Genomic DNA, 17,844 nt, shown 5'->3' with positions numbered 1-17,844 from the left:
TTTCAAGATATGCAAATACATAGATGTTAAACAATAGGTTGCATAACTCTAAATCCAGACTTTCTCCTCACCTAAAATCTATCAGTTCCAAAAATAAAGGATCTAGGGGAAAGGTGATACATCATCGGCTTTTGCATTTTCAAAAACTTTTTAAAAACTGAATTTTAAAGTTTACAAATATGAAGATTCTCTGGTATTGTAACTCAAGTTCACAAAATAAAAATATTTGATTAGCATCTAAAATGTGCAATTTCCCAAACCGAATTTAGAAATCTGACCTCAAATTTAACTAGATAAAGCTTTCAAGATCTGGAGCTACATGCAAGGCACTGACAGCCAGACAAATGCTGGCAGTGTTTGAGATTTAGGCAGACAAATTTCAGAGTGTAGTCAAGGGTTTACCATGCTACCCTAACATGTATCTGCTCATAATGACACTCTAGCAGAAATCAATGCTAGCCTCTGACTAAAGTGAATCTCCTAATGTGGCAAAATGTCAGAAAATAATATGAAGCTTTCTGGTTTTTGCTAGACACAGCATTAATACATTTTTGGAAACTTAACGATTATAGACAATTTCCAAATTTTTTTGCCTTTAACTTTCAAACTACAGTATTACTAAGCCTTCTACTCCCACTGTCTTAATCAAGCATCATTTGTGTGGGAAATCTGCTTTCTTTAAAAATAAGCAAGCCATTAATTGATCCAATATGTTGGCAGTTCTAGAGAACCTTTTTAGAGAGGAACAAATGATGCCTCTTACTTTATGTTCAAAGAAGCTGAGTTTAAGATTTCATGCATATGCACAGAGAAACAAAGAATCTCACAAAGTCAGCTAACAATCTTCTTGGAATTTAAAGAGCAACAACAAAAGCCTCCTTCACCCCCTTCCATTGAGGTTTTAAATATTAAGTAACATGTTTATCTAAAGATACTTTACATGACTTAAAGTGCTTTCCACGGTCCTTAACATCCTTGAATATCAAAGTTTCAGCAGTGCTCTTATGATTCAAGGTTAGAGTACCATCTTTTCCCTTAGAAAATTGTCACGCTCAAAAAAACATATCGAATATTCTGAAAATGCTGTATGGTAACTTTTCTAAGAAAATAACTGCCTCTCCTCTTCTTCATTAATTAACACACTGCATTTTTCTTGCCTGTATTTTAGAAGTCTGGAACATTTCCCCTCCCCACCTGTTTGTAAGGTTGACAAATTTCCCTGACTAAAACAGCTGGTGTTGATTACTGGAGGCAAACCAATTGAATATTTCACTAATAGGTGACATGAGCTCTCTGAATGGAAACTTGTCCCCAAAGAGAACACTCCTGCAAATGTAGCCAGAGCTTGGTGTTCCATTTCAGCAGCGTAACTATTTAGTTGAATCTGGTTTTTAAAGAAAACAATACTTTTGACTAGGAGACTCCACTTAGAAAATGCGTCTGTCATTTTTCTCCCCTCCTGGGCACTGGATGCCACAGTCTCAGCTCAAAAACCCCTCTAGGGAAGAAGGGCCCACTTTTCAGGCACATAAATATAAGCAGCAAGTCCTGACATAAGGAGGCTAGTCTGCTAAAACTAGTGACTTATGGACTTATGTTAACAAGCCTGGGGATGGCTTTTGCTTTGCGGGGAAGAGCGGTTGTTACTATCAGGAAAACATTGCTTATGTCAGACATATGCGTTATTGAGTTTTGGGACAGTAATGCATTTCTAGTGCTGGTACCTGCGATCATTAACAAAAACTTATTCTTCCTAGCCTGAAAACCCTTCGTTCTAGCCAGAGAAAACCTGCAGCATATTTAACCTCCCAATCAGGCAAAGGATAATGCAATAACTAGAAAAGTAGTTACAACGTTAGGGCCATCACACTCTTCTTGGCTTGTTGAGGATTGTTATTATTTACCATCGTGGCCACCTGTCAGTTTCTCTGGATGACAGCCTGGCAGAGCATAGTACTTTTAATATGATTAATGAAGAGCGTAAACCCAGAAGGGGAAACTCTCCCTCGAAGAGCTGAAACCTGACTTGAAGAAGCAAGTTCGCGGTGGTGAGCTGCCAGCTGGTAACCCTACCCCTCTCCTGATATACAGGGACGCCTGCATCAGGGATATACCTGATGCACAGACCCAAGAGCAGTGCTGAGTTATCAGATCTACCGGTTCCAAACAAGTGCTGGGCTGGTCACTAACCTAGAACCTACAATATCTGAGCCCTGCCCTCCAAATCCCACCTTCCAGGTCCCCCTCGGAAAAGTTAGCCTGCTACGTTGAGCCCACGTCCAAGCGGCGCTTTGCCAAGCTCTCTGGCAGCCTCTCCCCACCCACCAAACAGCTCATCTTCTCCTCTTTGTAAGCCCCATAGGTGACGCGGAGCCAAACTTAATCGCTCCAGGGAACCCAGACGCGTCTTCCGCGCCCCACGGACTTCCCACAAGGACCCGGGAGGCAGACGCTGGATCCCTCTAGGCACCTCTGTCCCCGCCGGCTCCCCTCCCTCGCACCCGTGGGGCCACTCACCCGCGTGGGGCATGGTGATGGTCTCGTTGGTGTTGGAGCCCACGTTGAAGATGACCACGGCGGAGGCGTTCTGCAGGAACGCGTTCCGGATCTTATCCCTGTACGTGCAGTTGCCCTTAGGGATGAGGGCTATCCAGTTCTTGCCGTGGGTGGGGGCGGCGAACTTGGTGTTGGGGTCGCAGGCCAGGCGGTCGTGGACCGAGCTGGCCATGACCACCTCCCCGCGGGCGTCCTGCTTGGGCGAGTGCTCCCCGTAGCGCCCGCACTCCGTCTTCTCCGTGTGCAGTTCCGCGCCGCCGCCGCCCGCTGCCCCGGCCCCGGGGTCCGGCGCGGGCTCGGCGTAGGTGATGTTCACGAAGGCGGTGTACCATTCCTCCTTCTCGGCCACGGTGAAGTCCAGGCAGAGCAGATGCACGAAACAAAAGGAAAGCAGCCATGTTGAGAGAGCCAGACTGCAGCACGCTTGGATGAGAGACATTGCCATCTTTATCCGCCGGGGCCCCCTCCCCGCCCCCCGCGCCCTCCCTCCGCCCCGTCCCTCCTCCCCAGCCCCGGCCAACCCCGGGCCGGCCGCCTCTCCTCCTCCTGCTGCTGCTCACTCCCGGGCCTGAGGGGCCGCGGCCCGGACGCGCGGCCGCCGCGGGAATCGGATTCCGGGCGAGCGGATGGCGCCGGCCCCTTTCCCTCTCAGCCGGAGAGCAGCGGTTGCATTTTGCTTCTTGGGCGCCTGGGGGGCGCGGGAGGAAGGGGCCCGCGGGGCTTGCGGAGGAGTCCTGCTGCCGAGCGTCCTGTTCCTTCGCCCAGCTTCGCCTTCTCTCATAAGGGTGGCCGGGAGCCCAGGAACTTGCAGGGTGGCGGCCCTGAGCCCTCCAGTCCCGACGGGGGCGGGCACGGTTGCTCGCAGTCTTGGGCGCTGCGGTGCGGGGTGCTGCCAAGGGTGTCCCGGCCGCCGCTACCGAGCGCTGGGGCGCGCAGGTCCGGCTGCAGCCGCGGCCGCCGCGCGCCGGTTCCGTCGGGCTGTGGGCGCTGCGCTTCTGGCCTCGCCGGTGGCTGCGCCGGGGCACACACTTGCCGCGGGCGGGCGGCAGTGGGAACGAGCGGGCAGAGCGGAGTACGCGGTCCGTGTGTGTGTCTGTATGTTTGTGTGTGTGTGTATAATGTGTGCGTGCAAGGAGGAGCTTAGTGTGATGTCAAAGCTTCTGGGCTTCTCTTGCCACGCTCCCTTGGTCTCTCTTTATGGGCAGCAGCGACCCCTAGCGGGTCTCAAATTCAGCCTCAAGGGGCGATTCGATCTCGATTGGGGGCAAAGGGGAAGCGACCCCTTGACCTATGAGCAGAGGAATAACTTCCTAAGAGTTACATATGTATGTGCCGCTCGTAAACGACCCTCCCGTTTGCTGGAAGAACTGCCGAGAGCTCCCTGATACCTGTCCTAAGGCCAAGTGTAAGATGTTTGGTATCGAGGTTTTTCCATGCTACTTCTGGAATACATAGGGCCGTTGCTATCAAATCTTTAGTTTTAAAAAACTCAGACTGATGGGTCCTGCCACAAAGCTTCTGGTTCAGTAGATCTGGGGTAGGGCCCCAAAATATGCATTTCTAACAAGTTCCCGGGTGATGCTGATGCTGCTGGTCTAGCAAGCACTCTGTTAAGATGGGTATAAGAATGGGCTTCCAGTAGGAAGTACTGCCCATCTGGAAGCAAACATGTAACATTTGTTTTCTTATAGGTGTTTTCTCACTCTATAAGAAGAGAAACCAGTGAGACGTTTCTGTACTGTGTTTATTCTGATTGTCATGACTGGGAACGGGACTCGCAGCACCAACAAGCAAGGGAGGTTTGTTTGGGTTATTGTTTATAGAGTGCTCTCCAGCTTAGGGATTACAATAGTCAGCAGACAGTACAGTCCCCCTGGGGTAGTGTTCTTAAAACTGTGGTACAGCATCGTTCCTTACCAATTAGGCGTTTGGGTGGTGGTTATCCGTTCTCGGTCATGCTTTTCCTTCTCTTGAGATACCTGCCATATAGTCTCTAGAAATATTTGTGGGATGGCTCTCTATCATTCACATTGTGTTTCCCACCTGATGCTCTTTCAGAGAACTCAGGACCCATTCACGATTTAAATTTTAAAAATGAAAGTCTGCCTTTTCCCCAGGACTTTAACGTGTTTACAGCTCTTCGTTAGTGAATGTTCGCCAGTACAACTTCTCTTTTTCCGGCAGCAGTGCAAACAGCTGGTGGCTGTTAAGGGAGAGCAAACAGCCTCAGCTATACCCAAATTAGAAGCAGTCACAAGAACTACTTAGAAGAATTTGTCTCTATGGCATTTGATGTGCTGAATTTGTATGTGTTCCTAGCTTACTCATTTTAGAAAATAGGCTTCTAGGCAATTGGGACAGTGCTTTTTATAGAGCTTAATGCCAAGGAGGCAAAAGTGGAGACACCTGGCTGCTGATTCCTGAACCACGAGATCTGAGGGAGGAGTCCACTGCTAGAAACCCCCGGCTAGGTTCTGAGCAGCTGCCTTTAGCAACCCACAGTGATTCCCCAGTCTTCTTTATTGCTTAGCACTTTTTTTCTACAGCTGGAAAACTTGGAGAAGCTATGTTGTTAAGACTACATGAGCCAAGCACGGTGGCTCACACCTGTAATCCCAGTACTTTGGTAGGCCGAGGCGGGCAGACACCTGAGGTCGGGAGTTTGAGACCAGCCTGATCAACATGAAGAAACTCCATCTCTACTGAAAATACAAAGTTAGACAGGCATGGTGGCTCATGCCTGCAATCCCAGCTACTTGGAAGGCTGAGGCAGACAAATCACTTGAACCCAGGAGGCAAAGGTTGTGGTGAGCCAAGATCGTGCCATTGCACTCCAGCCTGGGCAACAAGAGTGAAACTACATCTCAAAAAAAACCTAAATAAAATAAAAAAAATATATATGACTATCCCTCACCCTTTCTTCCCTTTACCCCTTCTCCCCTTCTTTCCTTTGCAAAAGTTAGGGGCTAAAGAGATGGCAGGGTCAAGGAGACAGCATGGAATATTGCTTAATTACAGAGCCATTGGGCTAATAAATAAAATATTGAGTAAATTTTACTTATTAGCCCAATTTCTTACTTAGCCAGGTTTCTTACTGTTGGAGAAGGAATTTACAAATATGGAAAGAAAGTGAACTATAAATAACCTTGAGGCTGTAGATTGGATTAACAGAGTATGAAATCATTTTTCAAAAACTACATGCATATATATTTATGTGTGTGCACACATATGTACCTTAGCTGTCTCCGTTCAGAGGCCAAAAGCAAAGGGCACATCAAGTGGCCAAAAGATCTTGGTTTCTAAATAGCATCCTCCATGAAAAGAAGCCGGGCTGATTCTAGAGCTGGCACTGGGAAAGTATAGAGTGAGCCCGTAACCTCTTGTAAGGAAATGCTCCAAGCATGATGGGAGTATGTCTAAAGGACACAAGAGCCAGCTGGAAAGGGCTCCCACTGGCCAAATCTGGGACAGTCTGAACATCAAAATATATAATCTTAGTAAGTGATTACAACCTATTGAATAAAACATGAATCTGTACTAATGTTAATACAAATAAATGATGGAGTAAATAAATAAATAGAGGAAGAGGAGGAGCTCTTCCTTATGGTATAAATACCTACTGATAAGGATTAATAGATATAGAAAGTCACCATCTGACAAGAGTGTCGTTCAATTTAGGCAGGAGTCATCAATGGATACTAAGGCTGACGGGTAGGAGGGTGTTTGATGTGAAGGACGATATTAGCTTAGTCTTGAAGTATCTTCTGAAAAAGAAGAACTTAGCAGTGATGAGACATTCTTTCTGCAACTTACTCTTAAATGGTTCAGAAAAAAAATGATTATCTGTGAAATGTTGGTTTCCACTAATACACTTTTAGAGAATTTGAGCCCATTAATGATTTTTTTTTAAGAACTCAAAAGTTCACTTTTTGAGGGAACATTAATATGATTCCAGCTTTGTGCTAATGATTTTCCTGTGATCCTGCTACTCTTTTTTCCAGTGGCACTTCTTGAACAACTGAGCAAGTGATAATGGGGGAGAGCAATGAACTCTTGCTGTACCACCACCCCAAATATATAATATTGTTGTAGATAAAAACCATCTTTGTATTCATTTCTTCATCCAACAATATCGAGTACCTGTTATGCATTGGTGTTACAGGCACTGAGTATAAAACCAGAAGCAAAAAGAAAAGCTTCTTGCTCTCATGGAGTTTACATTCTGGAGTTGGAAAAAACCAGAAGTTTCTAAAAAACTTTAGATCATGTCAGATAATAACAGCTGCTATGAAGAAAAAGGCAGCAGAGTATGATAGGGTAACCTATGTCACTTAATATATTATTTTCTGTCAGGGTCAGCTGCTTTGTGAGGTGACTTTTGAACAGAATATTGAAATAAATAAGGATTCTGTGTCTATTTGGGGACTAGTTTTACCAGGAAAAGGGAACCAATCTAGGCAAGATTGTATTTGATATGCAGAAAAAAGCAAAGAAACCATTAAGGGTGGAGATGAGAGAGAAACCGAGTGAAGAAAATAAGATCAGAAAGATGGGGAGCAAATCATATGTGGCCTTGCAGTCAAAGGTGTGAAGATTTTATTCTGAATGAGAGGAGAAAACTTTGGAGATTTTTGAGTGAGGAAGTATACGTGGTCTGATGTGTTTTAAAAGGTTTATTCTGCGTGTATCCGAGCAAGTATGGGAGCAAGTAGAGCAATTAGGAACTCAACCTTAATTCAGGAAACAGGGGATAATGACTTGTGCCAGGAAGGTGGCAATCAGCATGGTGAGAAGTGATTAAATCCTCAATATGTCTTGAAGGTGGAACAAACAATATTCTCCGATGCATTTGACATGTAGTATGGAAGAAAAAGAGGAGCCAAGAACGACACTACAGCTTGGAGCCTAAGCAACTGGCAGAATGAAGGAATACTCATTTTCTGAGATGAAGACGATTGCAATAGAAGCTAACTGGGGTAAGAATCAGGAGTTTGGACAAGTTCTAGTCAAGGTGCCTCGAGAAACATCAAAAATGGCAATTCCATGTAATGTACCTCAGCATTGAGTCTTGGAAGGAAGATTACTGAATGGAAGCACATGAATAATTTTTAAGTTATCAACACACACACAATCACCAAGTTGCTTTTTCCAAAGGTTGGCCTCACCATGCATCAAACTAAAGTGATCTCCCTAAAATAGTTTTTGAAATAAACCCAGAAGACAGCTTAATGGTGACTCCTGGCCTGTGGGAGACTTTCTCCACCAGCCAGGCAGCCAAGAAAAGATAGAATTAGGTTTCCAGAGGGCTCATTGGTGTAGGGAGATCTTATTTCATAAGAGGTAAAGGCAGATTTGACTTAAATAAATACAGCATATGTTTCTGAGTTAGAAACAACAGCAGCCACAGCAGAGAATGGCAGTGTCCATTACGCTGAGTGTCAGCAAATTGAACTTTCTTTAAGAAATGCTCAATCTTGACACTGCTTTTGCTTCTTGCCATTAATGTGCACAGCATGTTCAAAGGGAATTCTACCTAAGACTTTTAAAAAATGAATCATAACATTTAAAAATATGATTCCTCCTACACACATATTGTAATGGTTTAATTCAAATTTTATGTGGAGAAGATTCAACATACAGGATTTGGTCTGTATTATATTTTTCATTTTACATTAATTGATTAGTAGATTGCATTTTTTAATGCAATTGAACAACAGACATTTTTTGATGCCTGTTCAATTCTTCAACCTATGCCCTTTATTCACAATAGGTTCCTAGCTAACTCTCCCCATGCCTGAAAAGAGGAAACATCCTTCAAAATATATTCCACATAACTGCAAGTGGGGAAAAATATTCTCAAAATATAATAGGGGATTCACATTATCTTATGCGTAAAGGCTGGAATTATTATTATTAAAATCAATTTTACATAAAGTAACATACTGTGACATTTAGTTTCATATATCCCATCCTAAAGATATTTCCTCTTCCCAGTCTTCCATGTTTGTTTTGAATGGGAGGTACAATGCTGTAGTGGTGGAGTGAGACATTTGGCGCCAGACAATACAGGATTAGCATCTCAGGTCGGCCACATGGGCACTTTTTTTTTTTTTTTTTGAGATGGAGTCTTGTTCTGTTGCCCAGACTGAAGTGCAGTGGCGCGATCTCGGCTCACTGCAACCTCTGCCTCCTGGGGTCAAACAATTCTCCTACTTCAGCCTCCCGAATAGCTGGGATTACAGGCACATACCCCATGCCCGGCTAATTTATGTAATTTTAGTAGAGACAGGGTTTCACCATGCTGGCCAGGCTGGTCTTGAACTCCTGACTTCATGATCCGCCTGCCTCAGTCTCCCAAAGTGCTGGGATTACAGGCGTGAGCCAAAGTGCCCAGCTTCACATGGGCAATTTGAACTGTGCTGAACCACAATCTTCTCTTTAAAGTAGAGTGATTACATCTCCCAAGATTATTGGAAGATTCCAAAGAACATATACAGTGGGCACATAGAAGAGTAAGAGACTTCAAGGAGAGGTCAAAACAAGAAGAGTAGGAGGGAACAGAGTCTAAAAATTTTAATTTCCAAAAATATTTGAAGAAAGTCAATTTAGGCTGGGTGTGGTGACTCATGCCTCTAATCTCAGTTTTGGGAGGTGGAAGCAGGAGGGTTGCTTGAGGTCAGGAGTTCAAGACCAGCCTTCGGCAATGAAGAGAGACCCTGTCTCTACAAAAAAAAGACAAAGAAAAATTTAGCTGGGCATGGTGGCACAAGTGCCTATAGTCCCAGCTGCTTGGTAGGCTAATGCAGGAGGATGACTTGAGCTCAGGATTTTGATCACGGCTGTGGTAGCCATGATCAATAGCGCCACTGTACTCCAGCTTGGGTGATAAAGCAAGACCCTGTCTGAAAAAACTAAAGTCTGTTTTCATTTATGTTGATAGGGTTGCCACCTCTGTGTTAGGCCCTGTGCTGATGCTCAGAGGAATGGCAGGGCTCCTCCCATCAAGTTCAGGAACTAGTTTTAGAGAGAGATGTAATCATCTAAGTGAATTGTGAAGGTAGAGTGTGGTCATTTTTAAAACACACATATAAGAATTCAGTGAGAGCAGTAATTCCACATAGAAATAAAAACATTTCGGGATGATTGAACCAGGTTGATTCTGCATCATAGTTAGCCCAGCTAGCCTTATGAAGGAGTAGGCTTGCAGAGCTTCTTCAGGAAAGATGTCCTACTTATGACTGTATTCTCAGCGTCTGCTGCAGTGCCTGGCCCATGGAAGGCATCAATAAATGTGTTGAATAAATAGTAATGAAGAGCTGCAGTTTTTGAGCACTTAATGTATATGCAGGCACTACTTGTTTTAAGTACTTAATTAACTACATAGACTGTCTTAATTAAGTCTCAGGATGGTTTTATGAGGTCATTACACAAATGAAGAAGCAGAAATTTAAAAGGGGAGTAACTTGCCTGAGGTCATGCAGGTAGCAAGTATAAGAGTGGGGATTGTATTGCTGGAAGTCTGACTCTAGGCTGTGATTTTAAGGGCTATACTACCACATTGGTAGTCTTTTTGTCTCAGATATTCACCATCTTGTTCATTAACTTGACTCTGATTTGAATTTATTTTTCCTCTGCTTAATTTCTTTGTTCTTCTCAGCTCTCATGCCTTCACTTTATTTAATTTTTTTCCTTTCATAATTTTTCTTACCACTGGTGCTGGGCTGCATTGCTTCTCTGAGGCCAGGTACCAGCTATACAGGCAAGGTATATGAACTTTCAGAGTCCAGCAACCCCTGTAGCTTCTGCTACAAGTACTGCAGATGGAAATGGAAGGTTTTGGGAAAGTGTTTGTTTGTTTGTTTTGAAACGGGGTCTTTCTCTGTCACCAGGCTGGAGTGCAGTGGTGCGATCTCGGCTCACTGCAACCACTGCCCCCAGGTTTAAGCGATTCCCCTGCCTCAGCCTCCCAAGTAGCTGGGACTACAGGCACATGCCACCATGCTCAGCTATTTTTTTTTTTTTTTTTTTTGTATTTTAGTAGAGATGGAGTTTCACCATGTTGGCCAGGATGGTCTTGATCTCCTGACCTTATAATCCACCCGCCTGGTTTCCCAAAGTGCTGGGATTACAGGCGTGAGCCACCACGCTCAGTGGAAAAGTTTTTTTAGAGTATGCATGAAACTAATAGTATTCACTTCTTTGCTCCTTGTTCTCTAACTTCTTAAACTTCACAACAATAGGATACCTTGCTAAAAATAACCATTTCTTCTTTTTTCCTTCTTTAAATTATCAAGTGTCTTTTTAATTTCAGTCTTTGATATAATTTTGACATTTAATTTGGGCTTCTTTCCTTTTATCATAAACTCTTCCAAACAACTTTATGTCATAAAATGTTTTAGGAGGCTAGACATGGAAAGTCAGCTTAGAAAAACTCATTTGAGACTTGAGCCAAAACCCACAGAAAACTCTCACCACAATACATCTGTTTCCTGTTTCTTATTTTTTCATAAAATTGTTCATTTTTTTTTTTTTTGTTCTAAATCATTACCTTTCATTGAGTACATTTTAAAAACTAGCTGCTTTTCTTTTTCTGTTGTTTGGAAGATCATCTTGTCCTTTTTCACCAGAAAGCTGGAAGCCAAGATATTCAGAGCACTGCACACAGACTGAGCTGACAGCTGTTAGACACACATCTGTAAACTGTACTGTGTCAAAATTACCAGAGGGGAGAGATCCAGGCCCTCTTCCTGCTTTTTCTGCTTGGTTGTTTAGAAGGATGTTTGCATAAATACTTTCCCTTTTACAATGAGGCCCATTCCCACAGGGCTGGTAAACAGCAACCTAGCACAACTGAGGGAGACAGCGTCAGAACTGCAAAGCACAGGTGTCAGAGTTTTAATCCCAGCTCTGTGCCTAATTTGCCATTTAGGTCAAGACTGCAGCATGACTAATCACTCATTTTGTCATGCTTTACTATTGGTACTAATTTCTAAATATCCATTGAGCCGTAATCACACAGAACTGGTCACAAGACTACAGCATTAATATATTTCCATTGACTAATTATCTCACCACATAGTAAGGACACTGGGAGGGAACAGGGGACAGAAAATAGCATTTATTATTTCCCATAAGCCAAGTCCTGTGCTGGTTTTCGTGTAAGTTATCTAGACTGAATTACTAGAGCAGTCCCTTCTGTCATGTTTCCCTTCTGTAAAATGAAGGTGTTGAAATGGATGATGTCTGTAGACCAACTTACATTCTGTGCAGTTAGTGATTCCCTTAATGAAGTCATGCACAATTTTGTATTTCCATTTCTGTTATTGTCGTTGCTAGGCTTGACTCTGTTGGAGTCTACAGATGGATCTGGAGAACTTACTCGGAATTTCTAGTTGAGGAAGCTAGCTATGCAATACCCTTGACAGAAGAACAGGTTTCCTCTCTCTTTGAAAACGTTTTCCTCTTTGACTGAGTTTATTAAGAATAAAACTGTGAGTGGCTCATGCCTGTAATCCCAGCACTCCAATTGGGAGGCCAAGGCAACAGATCACTTGAGGCTAGGAGTTTGAGATCAGCCTGCTGAACATGACAAATCCCTCTCTCTACTAAGAAATACAAAAATTGGCTGAGTGTGGTGGCACACCCCTGGAATCCCAGCTAGGACTTGGTGGCTGAGGCACCAGAATTACTTGAACCTGGGAAGTGGCAGTTACAGGGAGGCAGAGGTTGCGTTGAGCCGATAGAGCCACTGAACTCTAGCCTGGGCTGGGCAACAGGGCAAGACTTTGTCTCAAATCAATCAATCATGAATCAATCAATCAGTCAATCTGTGAGAAAGATGACACCAGAGTGGCCTGTCTGGTCATCCAGTACCACTATGGGGAACGTTGGGGTGACAAATATTAAGGACACTTCTGTCTCACATTCATTATAATTATTTTTATATTAGCAAAGATGGCACTACTGAGCTGATCAGTTTTATTTTAAATTTATGATATAAACTTCACACTGGCAGCTCTAGGAATGCTGCTGTGTTTCTCGAATGGGTTCCCTAGAATGTCTCCATTGAATGTTTCATAACTTCCCTCCTGCATGCCTTCCCCACACTCTTTAGTTTCTTACTCTTAGCTATGATATCACACCAGATTTAGAAAAGGAAGCCTTTAGAATCAAACTCCCCATCTTCCCACCACCTGATCCTAAAACCTATCTACTTTACCCCAATGTATTCTTTTCTGTTGTTTAAATGAAGACGACTCCCTGCAGCCTATCAAAGTCAACTCTTTCACTTTTGCTCAGAATCTTGTCCCCTCTGGCCTTCTCAGGAACTTAGTCCTTATCATAATTTCCTCCCTCTCCCACATCAGTAATCCCTCCCTGTTTACTGGAGCATTCCTGTCTGCATACAGGCTCTGGTATCACCTGAAAAGAATCTTTCCTGTTCTTCCAACTACAACTTCCTCCTCCTTTTTTATGGCAAAACTTTCTCAAAAACATTGGCTATAGTAGTTGTCACTCTCTTCTGTCCTTTACCCAATATACTCTGGCTTCTGCCCAGGCCACTCACTGAAACTTCTGTGGTCACTGGTGACCACTACTTTGTCAAAGCCGATGGAAACACGTTTTTTGTCACCGTGGGTAACCTCTCAGCAGCACTTGTCGTGGTAGACCGTGGCCTCCTATCTGACACACTCTGCTCTTTGATTTCTTCAGTGCTGCTCCTTGGACTCTTAGGAAAATGTTGGAGTTCCTTCAGACTCTGACCTAAGGATTGCTGTGATCTCTTTTCTTCATTTGATATTATATTTAGGTGATTGATCCCTATTCTAGGTATCTTTATTTTTATTTTTTTAGACAGAGTCTCTCTCTGTTACCCAGGCTGGAGTGCAGTGGTGCGATCTCCGCTCACTGCAAACTCCACCTCCCGGGTTCAAGCAATTCTCCTGCCTCAGCCTCAAGTAGCTGGGACTATAGGCACATATTGCCATGCTCGGCTAATTTTTTTTGTACTTTACTAGAGATGGGGTTTCACCGTGTTGCCCAGGCTGGTCGCAAACTCCTGAGCTCAGGCAATTTGCCCGCCTCGGCCTCCCAAAATGCTGGGATTACAGGCATGAGCCACCGCACCTGGCCAGGTATCTCATCTTTAAATTGATAATTCCTGAATTTACTTTCTCTGAGCCCCAGACTCACTTATCGGGTTGCCTAATTTACATATATAGATGATTTATGAGTATCACAAGATTATGTCAAATACCGAACTTGATTCTCATGCCAATCTTCATGAAATAGTAAATGGCAATGCCACCCACTCGAGCCAAGAGGTTTTTTGTTCCTCCCCCTTTCCCTCACTGCTCCCTGCCCCATATCTAAACATCTAACCCATCAGCCAGTTCCGCTATGTTAATCCAGTCTGCAAAATAAACCTCAAACCTACTCTTCTCTCCATCTCCCCATTACCACCTTAGTTCAGTCCACCAGGCTCTCCTGTCACAATGAATACAGGAGTCTTCTGACTGGACTAAGGGCTTCCCTGGTCCCAGAGTCTCCACATGACAATTAAGTGGACTTCTAAAAATGTAAATCCCCCACTTTAAGTGGGTCCATGCCTTTTGTGGTCTGTCCCTGCCTTTTCTTCAGTCTGGTACCTCCTTTCATGACCTCGGCCACACTGGTTTTTGTTTGTTTTTTTGTGGATACTCACATGCAACAAGCTTTGGTCCCACTCTTTTTAGGACTTTTGCACATGGTATTCCTTGTGTCTGAGTGTTCTTTCGCTCATGCTTCTAAGGACTAATGCCTCTTCCCCTATTTTAAATGGCACCTTCTCAGACGTACTTTTCCTGACCACACTCCCTAGAATAAATCTCCTTTCAACTATTATATTTCATGCCTCTTAATTTTATCTTGTAGAGCTTTTAATAACACCATGCAATTATTTTGCCTATATACCCTGTTTACTTGCTTTTTATTCTTTCTGCCACTTAAATGGTGTTTATTGAAATTAGGGTTCAGAGCTTTATATTCAATGCTTATCACAGTCTGACTCACAATAAACTGAGTAGCAGAAGTTGCTGGGGGAAAAAAACTGTTAGGAAGGGAAACCTAAAAATCCTACATCCAATATGGATTGGATGTGAATTCCAACTACTACTTGATTAGATAAGACTTTATGATCTGTAATTTGATAAATTTGCTCAACAGTCATTATTCTAAAATTATAATCCTTCTCCTCCCAGCACATATCAGACTATGCTTTCCAATCTACTTGCCAGAGGCTATGCCATACTGACAAAGACTGTGTCTTGTTGAATTATTCTTTAATTGACAATTGTCATACACTGTCCACTTGCTTCCGAGTCTGGGCCTGAGTTACTCTTTGCTTTTGAGGATTCCAGTCCAGTTACTTAGGGAGATCGTGAATTCATGCAGGAGAATTGCCTTGAAATCAGACTTTGTGACTAATAAGCTCAATTTGCTCTTGATGTTTATTAATGTTTTCAGGAGCTTAAATGCTCTTAGATTCCAGAAACTTTAGGAAGAAAAATGACTCCTCCCCTCAGTGAGGAAAGGTAAAGGTGAGCTAATTATAAATATTTTTAATCAGAAGAAAGGTAGGAAAAGAATACTTACTTTGGAAAATATTTTCTATAGGGATTTGTGGTTCTTTCCTAGTTATTAGACACAAGTGCTATGAAAGCAGGTACTCCAGTTATATTTCCTAAGTCTTCAAAGATCTGGCAGGAGATTCTTAATAAATGTAGAAGGAAGGAAGGAAGGGAGGGAGGGAGGGAGGGAGGGAGGGAATGCTGATTAAATGAACCAAGATGCTCCAGTAACTAAAATGATGACATCAGCTAATCGTTTAAATTTGATAACATATTTATATATATAGGACAGATTGCTTAGGCAAAAGAGTAATACATGGTCTGGACTTCATGTCTAGAAATTTCCCTAACGTCTAGATTAAAATACAATCTTGGTCATTTAAGACATTTACCTCACATTTGCATTTCACTTCTTCCAGAAAAAAAAATGAGGATTAAAAAAATATTAATGGGTAATAACAGCAATACTTCAATTCCCAAACTAGTCAGTGTTTATAATTGGCTAAGCAATTTCCTGAACTTAGGTGTGTTACAGAAGTTTTTTAATGGCAAATAAGATTGTGTAGAATTTAAAGTTACAAAATATCTTCAAGGTGTGAAAGAAAATAAACATTGGCCCGTGAAGAAATGAATATAAATTGAGTTAGAAATATTTTTATTTAACATTAAGGTGAATAAAAATAAGCAAAATGTAGAATATTATGAAGACTAGCTTAATATGATGCTGGAATAAAGAAATATAAAGCTATCATAAAGAGAAATTTTTTAAAAAGGATCTCAACAGGCTCTATAACTAAATATATGTAGACCATTTCCAATTAACAGGAGTGAGTATGCACATGTGTGTATTCACGTGAATAGCATAGCTGACCATTTATCACAGAATAGGTTCTGTGGGCTCACCAGTGATTTACAGCCTGTTTCTCTTGCCTTATTTGGCATGGCTACAGTAAATTTAAAAATCTTTGGAATGAGGTGCCACGAAAAGAAAAAGAAAATCTCATTTTTGGATGTATAAACAAAAAAGAAATTGTATCCATTGCCCGGCCCATCTCTTTACCCAGGACAGAAGTCTCTCGTACTTGGATGACTATATCTTATGGAAGATCCAATGCTCAAGTTCCACTGTGGTTCAGGTTCCCCATTTTTATATCTTGTGCAGATTTTGAGGAGTCAGGTTCTGTCTTAGGGTTTCATTGTGTCAGGACAGATATAGCATCAAACACAACTGCCTCAGTGTGTGTCTGGAGTCAAGCATGTTCAATGTCCCACTACCTTCCACCTGCTGTTCACTGGGACATAACCAGCTTCTCATGGGCCCCCTTTCCTGTTACATTAGAAGGAAGAATTTAACATGACTGGTTAAATATTTCTGGGACTTGGGAAGAGAAAATGTGATCTAACCGACAATGAGATCTACTACACTCTGTTACTTATGGATGGTTACCTGTTTAATAAATCAGAAACAGGATTGGTTCTGTTGACTAAGTCAAAGTTGTTTTAAAATTAATGTTACGTTCCATATCCAAATAATAGAACCATTGGCCCTGTTTTCCAAGGGAGGAAAAATGTCTGCAGGAGGAACATTCCTTACACAGATTGAAACGTTCTTCAACGTTTTTTTTATCCTATCTCCAGAAAGAATATTCACAAGAGAATTATTGTTTGCTGAATTCAAGAAACATTCACTACACCATTCAAATAACTTTAATTGCATTCTTTGGGAAAAGACAATCAGCATATGAGTATGATCCCATAACATGAGTCAACTATCCTTAAAGCACAGGTTAGGCCATTTTCTAATTTATGAAACTGGCCTGCCCCTGGGAGTATTTAAGAGTAATATGCAACAACTGCTGTAATTATCAGCACTATGTCTCACAGAAAAGCTTGCTGAGGGCATAATTGAAGGGTAAAAAAAAAAAGAAGCTGGCTGGGCGCAGTGGCTCACGCCTATAATCCCAGCACTTTGGGAGGCTGAGGAGGGTGGATCACGAGGTCAAGAGATCGAGACCATCCTGGTCAACATGGTGAAACCCCAGTCTCTACTAAAAATACAAAAATTAACTGGGCGTGGTGGCTCACACCTGTAATCCCAGCTACTCGGGAGGCTGAGGCAGGAGAATTGCTTGAACCCAGGTGGCGGAGGTTGCGGTGAGCCGAGATCACGCCATTGCCCTCCAGCCTGGGTAACAAGAGCGAAACTGCATCTCAAAAAAAAAAAAAAAAAGAAGAAGTCAAGGTTTGTGATGAAGTTACTATACTCATCCCTTTACCAAGTTGCCATTTAACATCAGCTAAGCTCTGGAACGCACTCAGATATGAAGGCCACCAAATGGCCTTGCCGGACAACATCCTGTAGGTCCTATATGCCACTCAAGGCAACTTTGTTATCTGCACTAAGAGAACTATAAAATCTGTTGGAGGTTTAAGGAATCAACAAACAATACCCTCTTTCCACTCTCAAGATTAGAGCAAATTGAGAGATAGGACTCAAACAGATGGCAGCAATATATCAGTTTTATTACTGACAAAAGTCTTTTAGAGAATGTGACTGTGTTTTGCTTTTGTTTTTGTTTTTTGAGACAGTGTCTTGCTCTGTCACCCAGGTTGAAGTACAGTGGCGCGATTATGGCCACTGCAACCTCCTGGGCTCAAGTGCTCCTCCCACCTCAGCCTC

At 42.7% G+C, this 17,844-nt stretch overlaps 1 protein-coding gene across 1 annotated transcript in view; it reads right to left on the bottom strand.

The window, feature by feature from the left end:
• RNF150 (ring finger protein 150) overlaps positions 1-3,046 on the bottom strand; it is a 276,996-nt gene extending 273,950 nt beyond the window's left edge. Inside the window, exon 1 of the mRNA XM_012443224.3 lies at positions 2,518-3,046. Coding sequence (XP_012298647.2) covers positions 2,518-3,001 — 484 coding nt within the window. The 5' untranslated portion in view covers positions 3,002-3,046. The remainder of the gene's footprint in view (positions 1-2,517) is intronic.
• Between the last annotated feature and the right edge of the window lie 14,798 nt (positions 3,047-17,844).

This window comes from Aotus nancymaae, unplaced genomic scaffold (assembly GCF_030222135.1).
Source record: "Aotus nancymaae isolate 86718 unplaced genomic scaffold, 86718_ANA_hifiasm-v0.15.2.pri h1tg000033l, whole genome shotgun sequence".
Classification (NCBI taxonomy): domain Eukaryota; kingdom Metazoa; phylum Chordata; class Mammalia; order Primates; family Aotidae; genus Aotus; species Aotus nancymaae.
The sequence above is the reverse complement of the archived record's forward strand: the minus strand, read 5'-3'. Positions and strand labels throughout refer to the sequence as shown.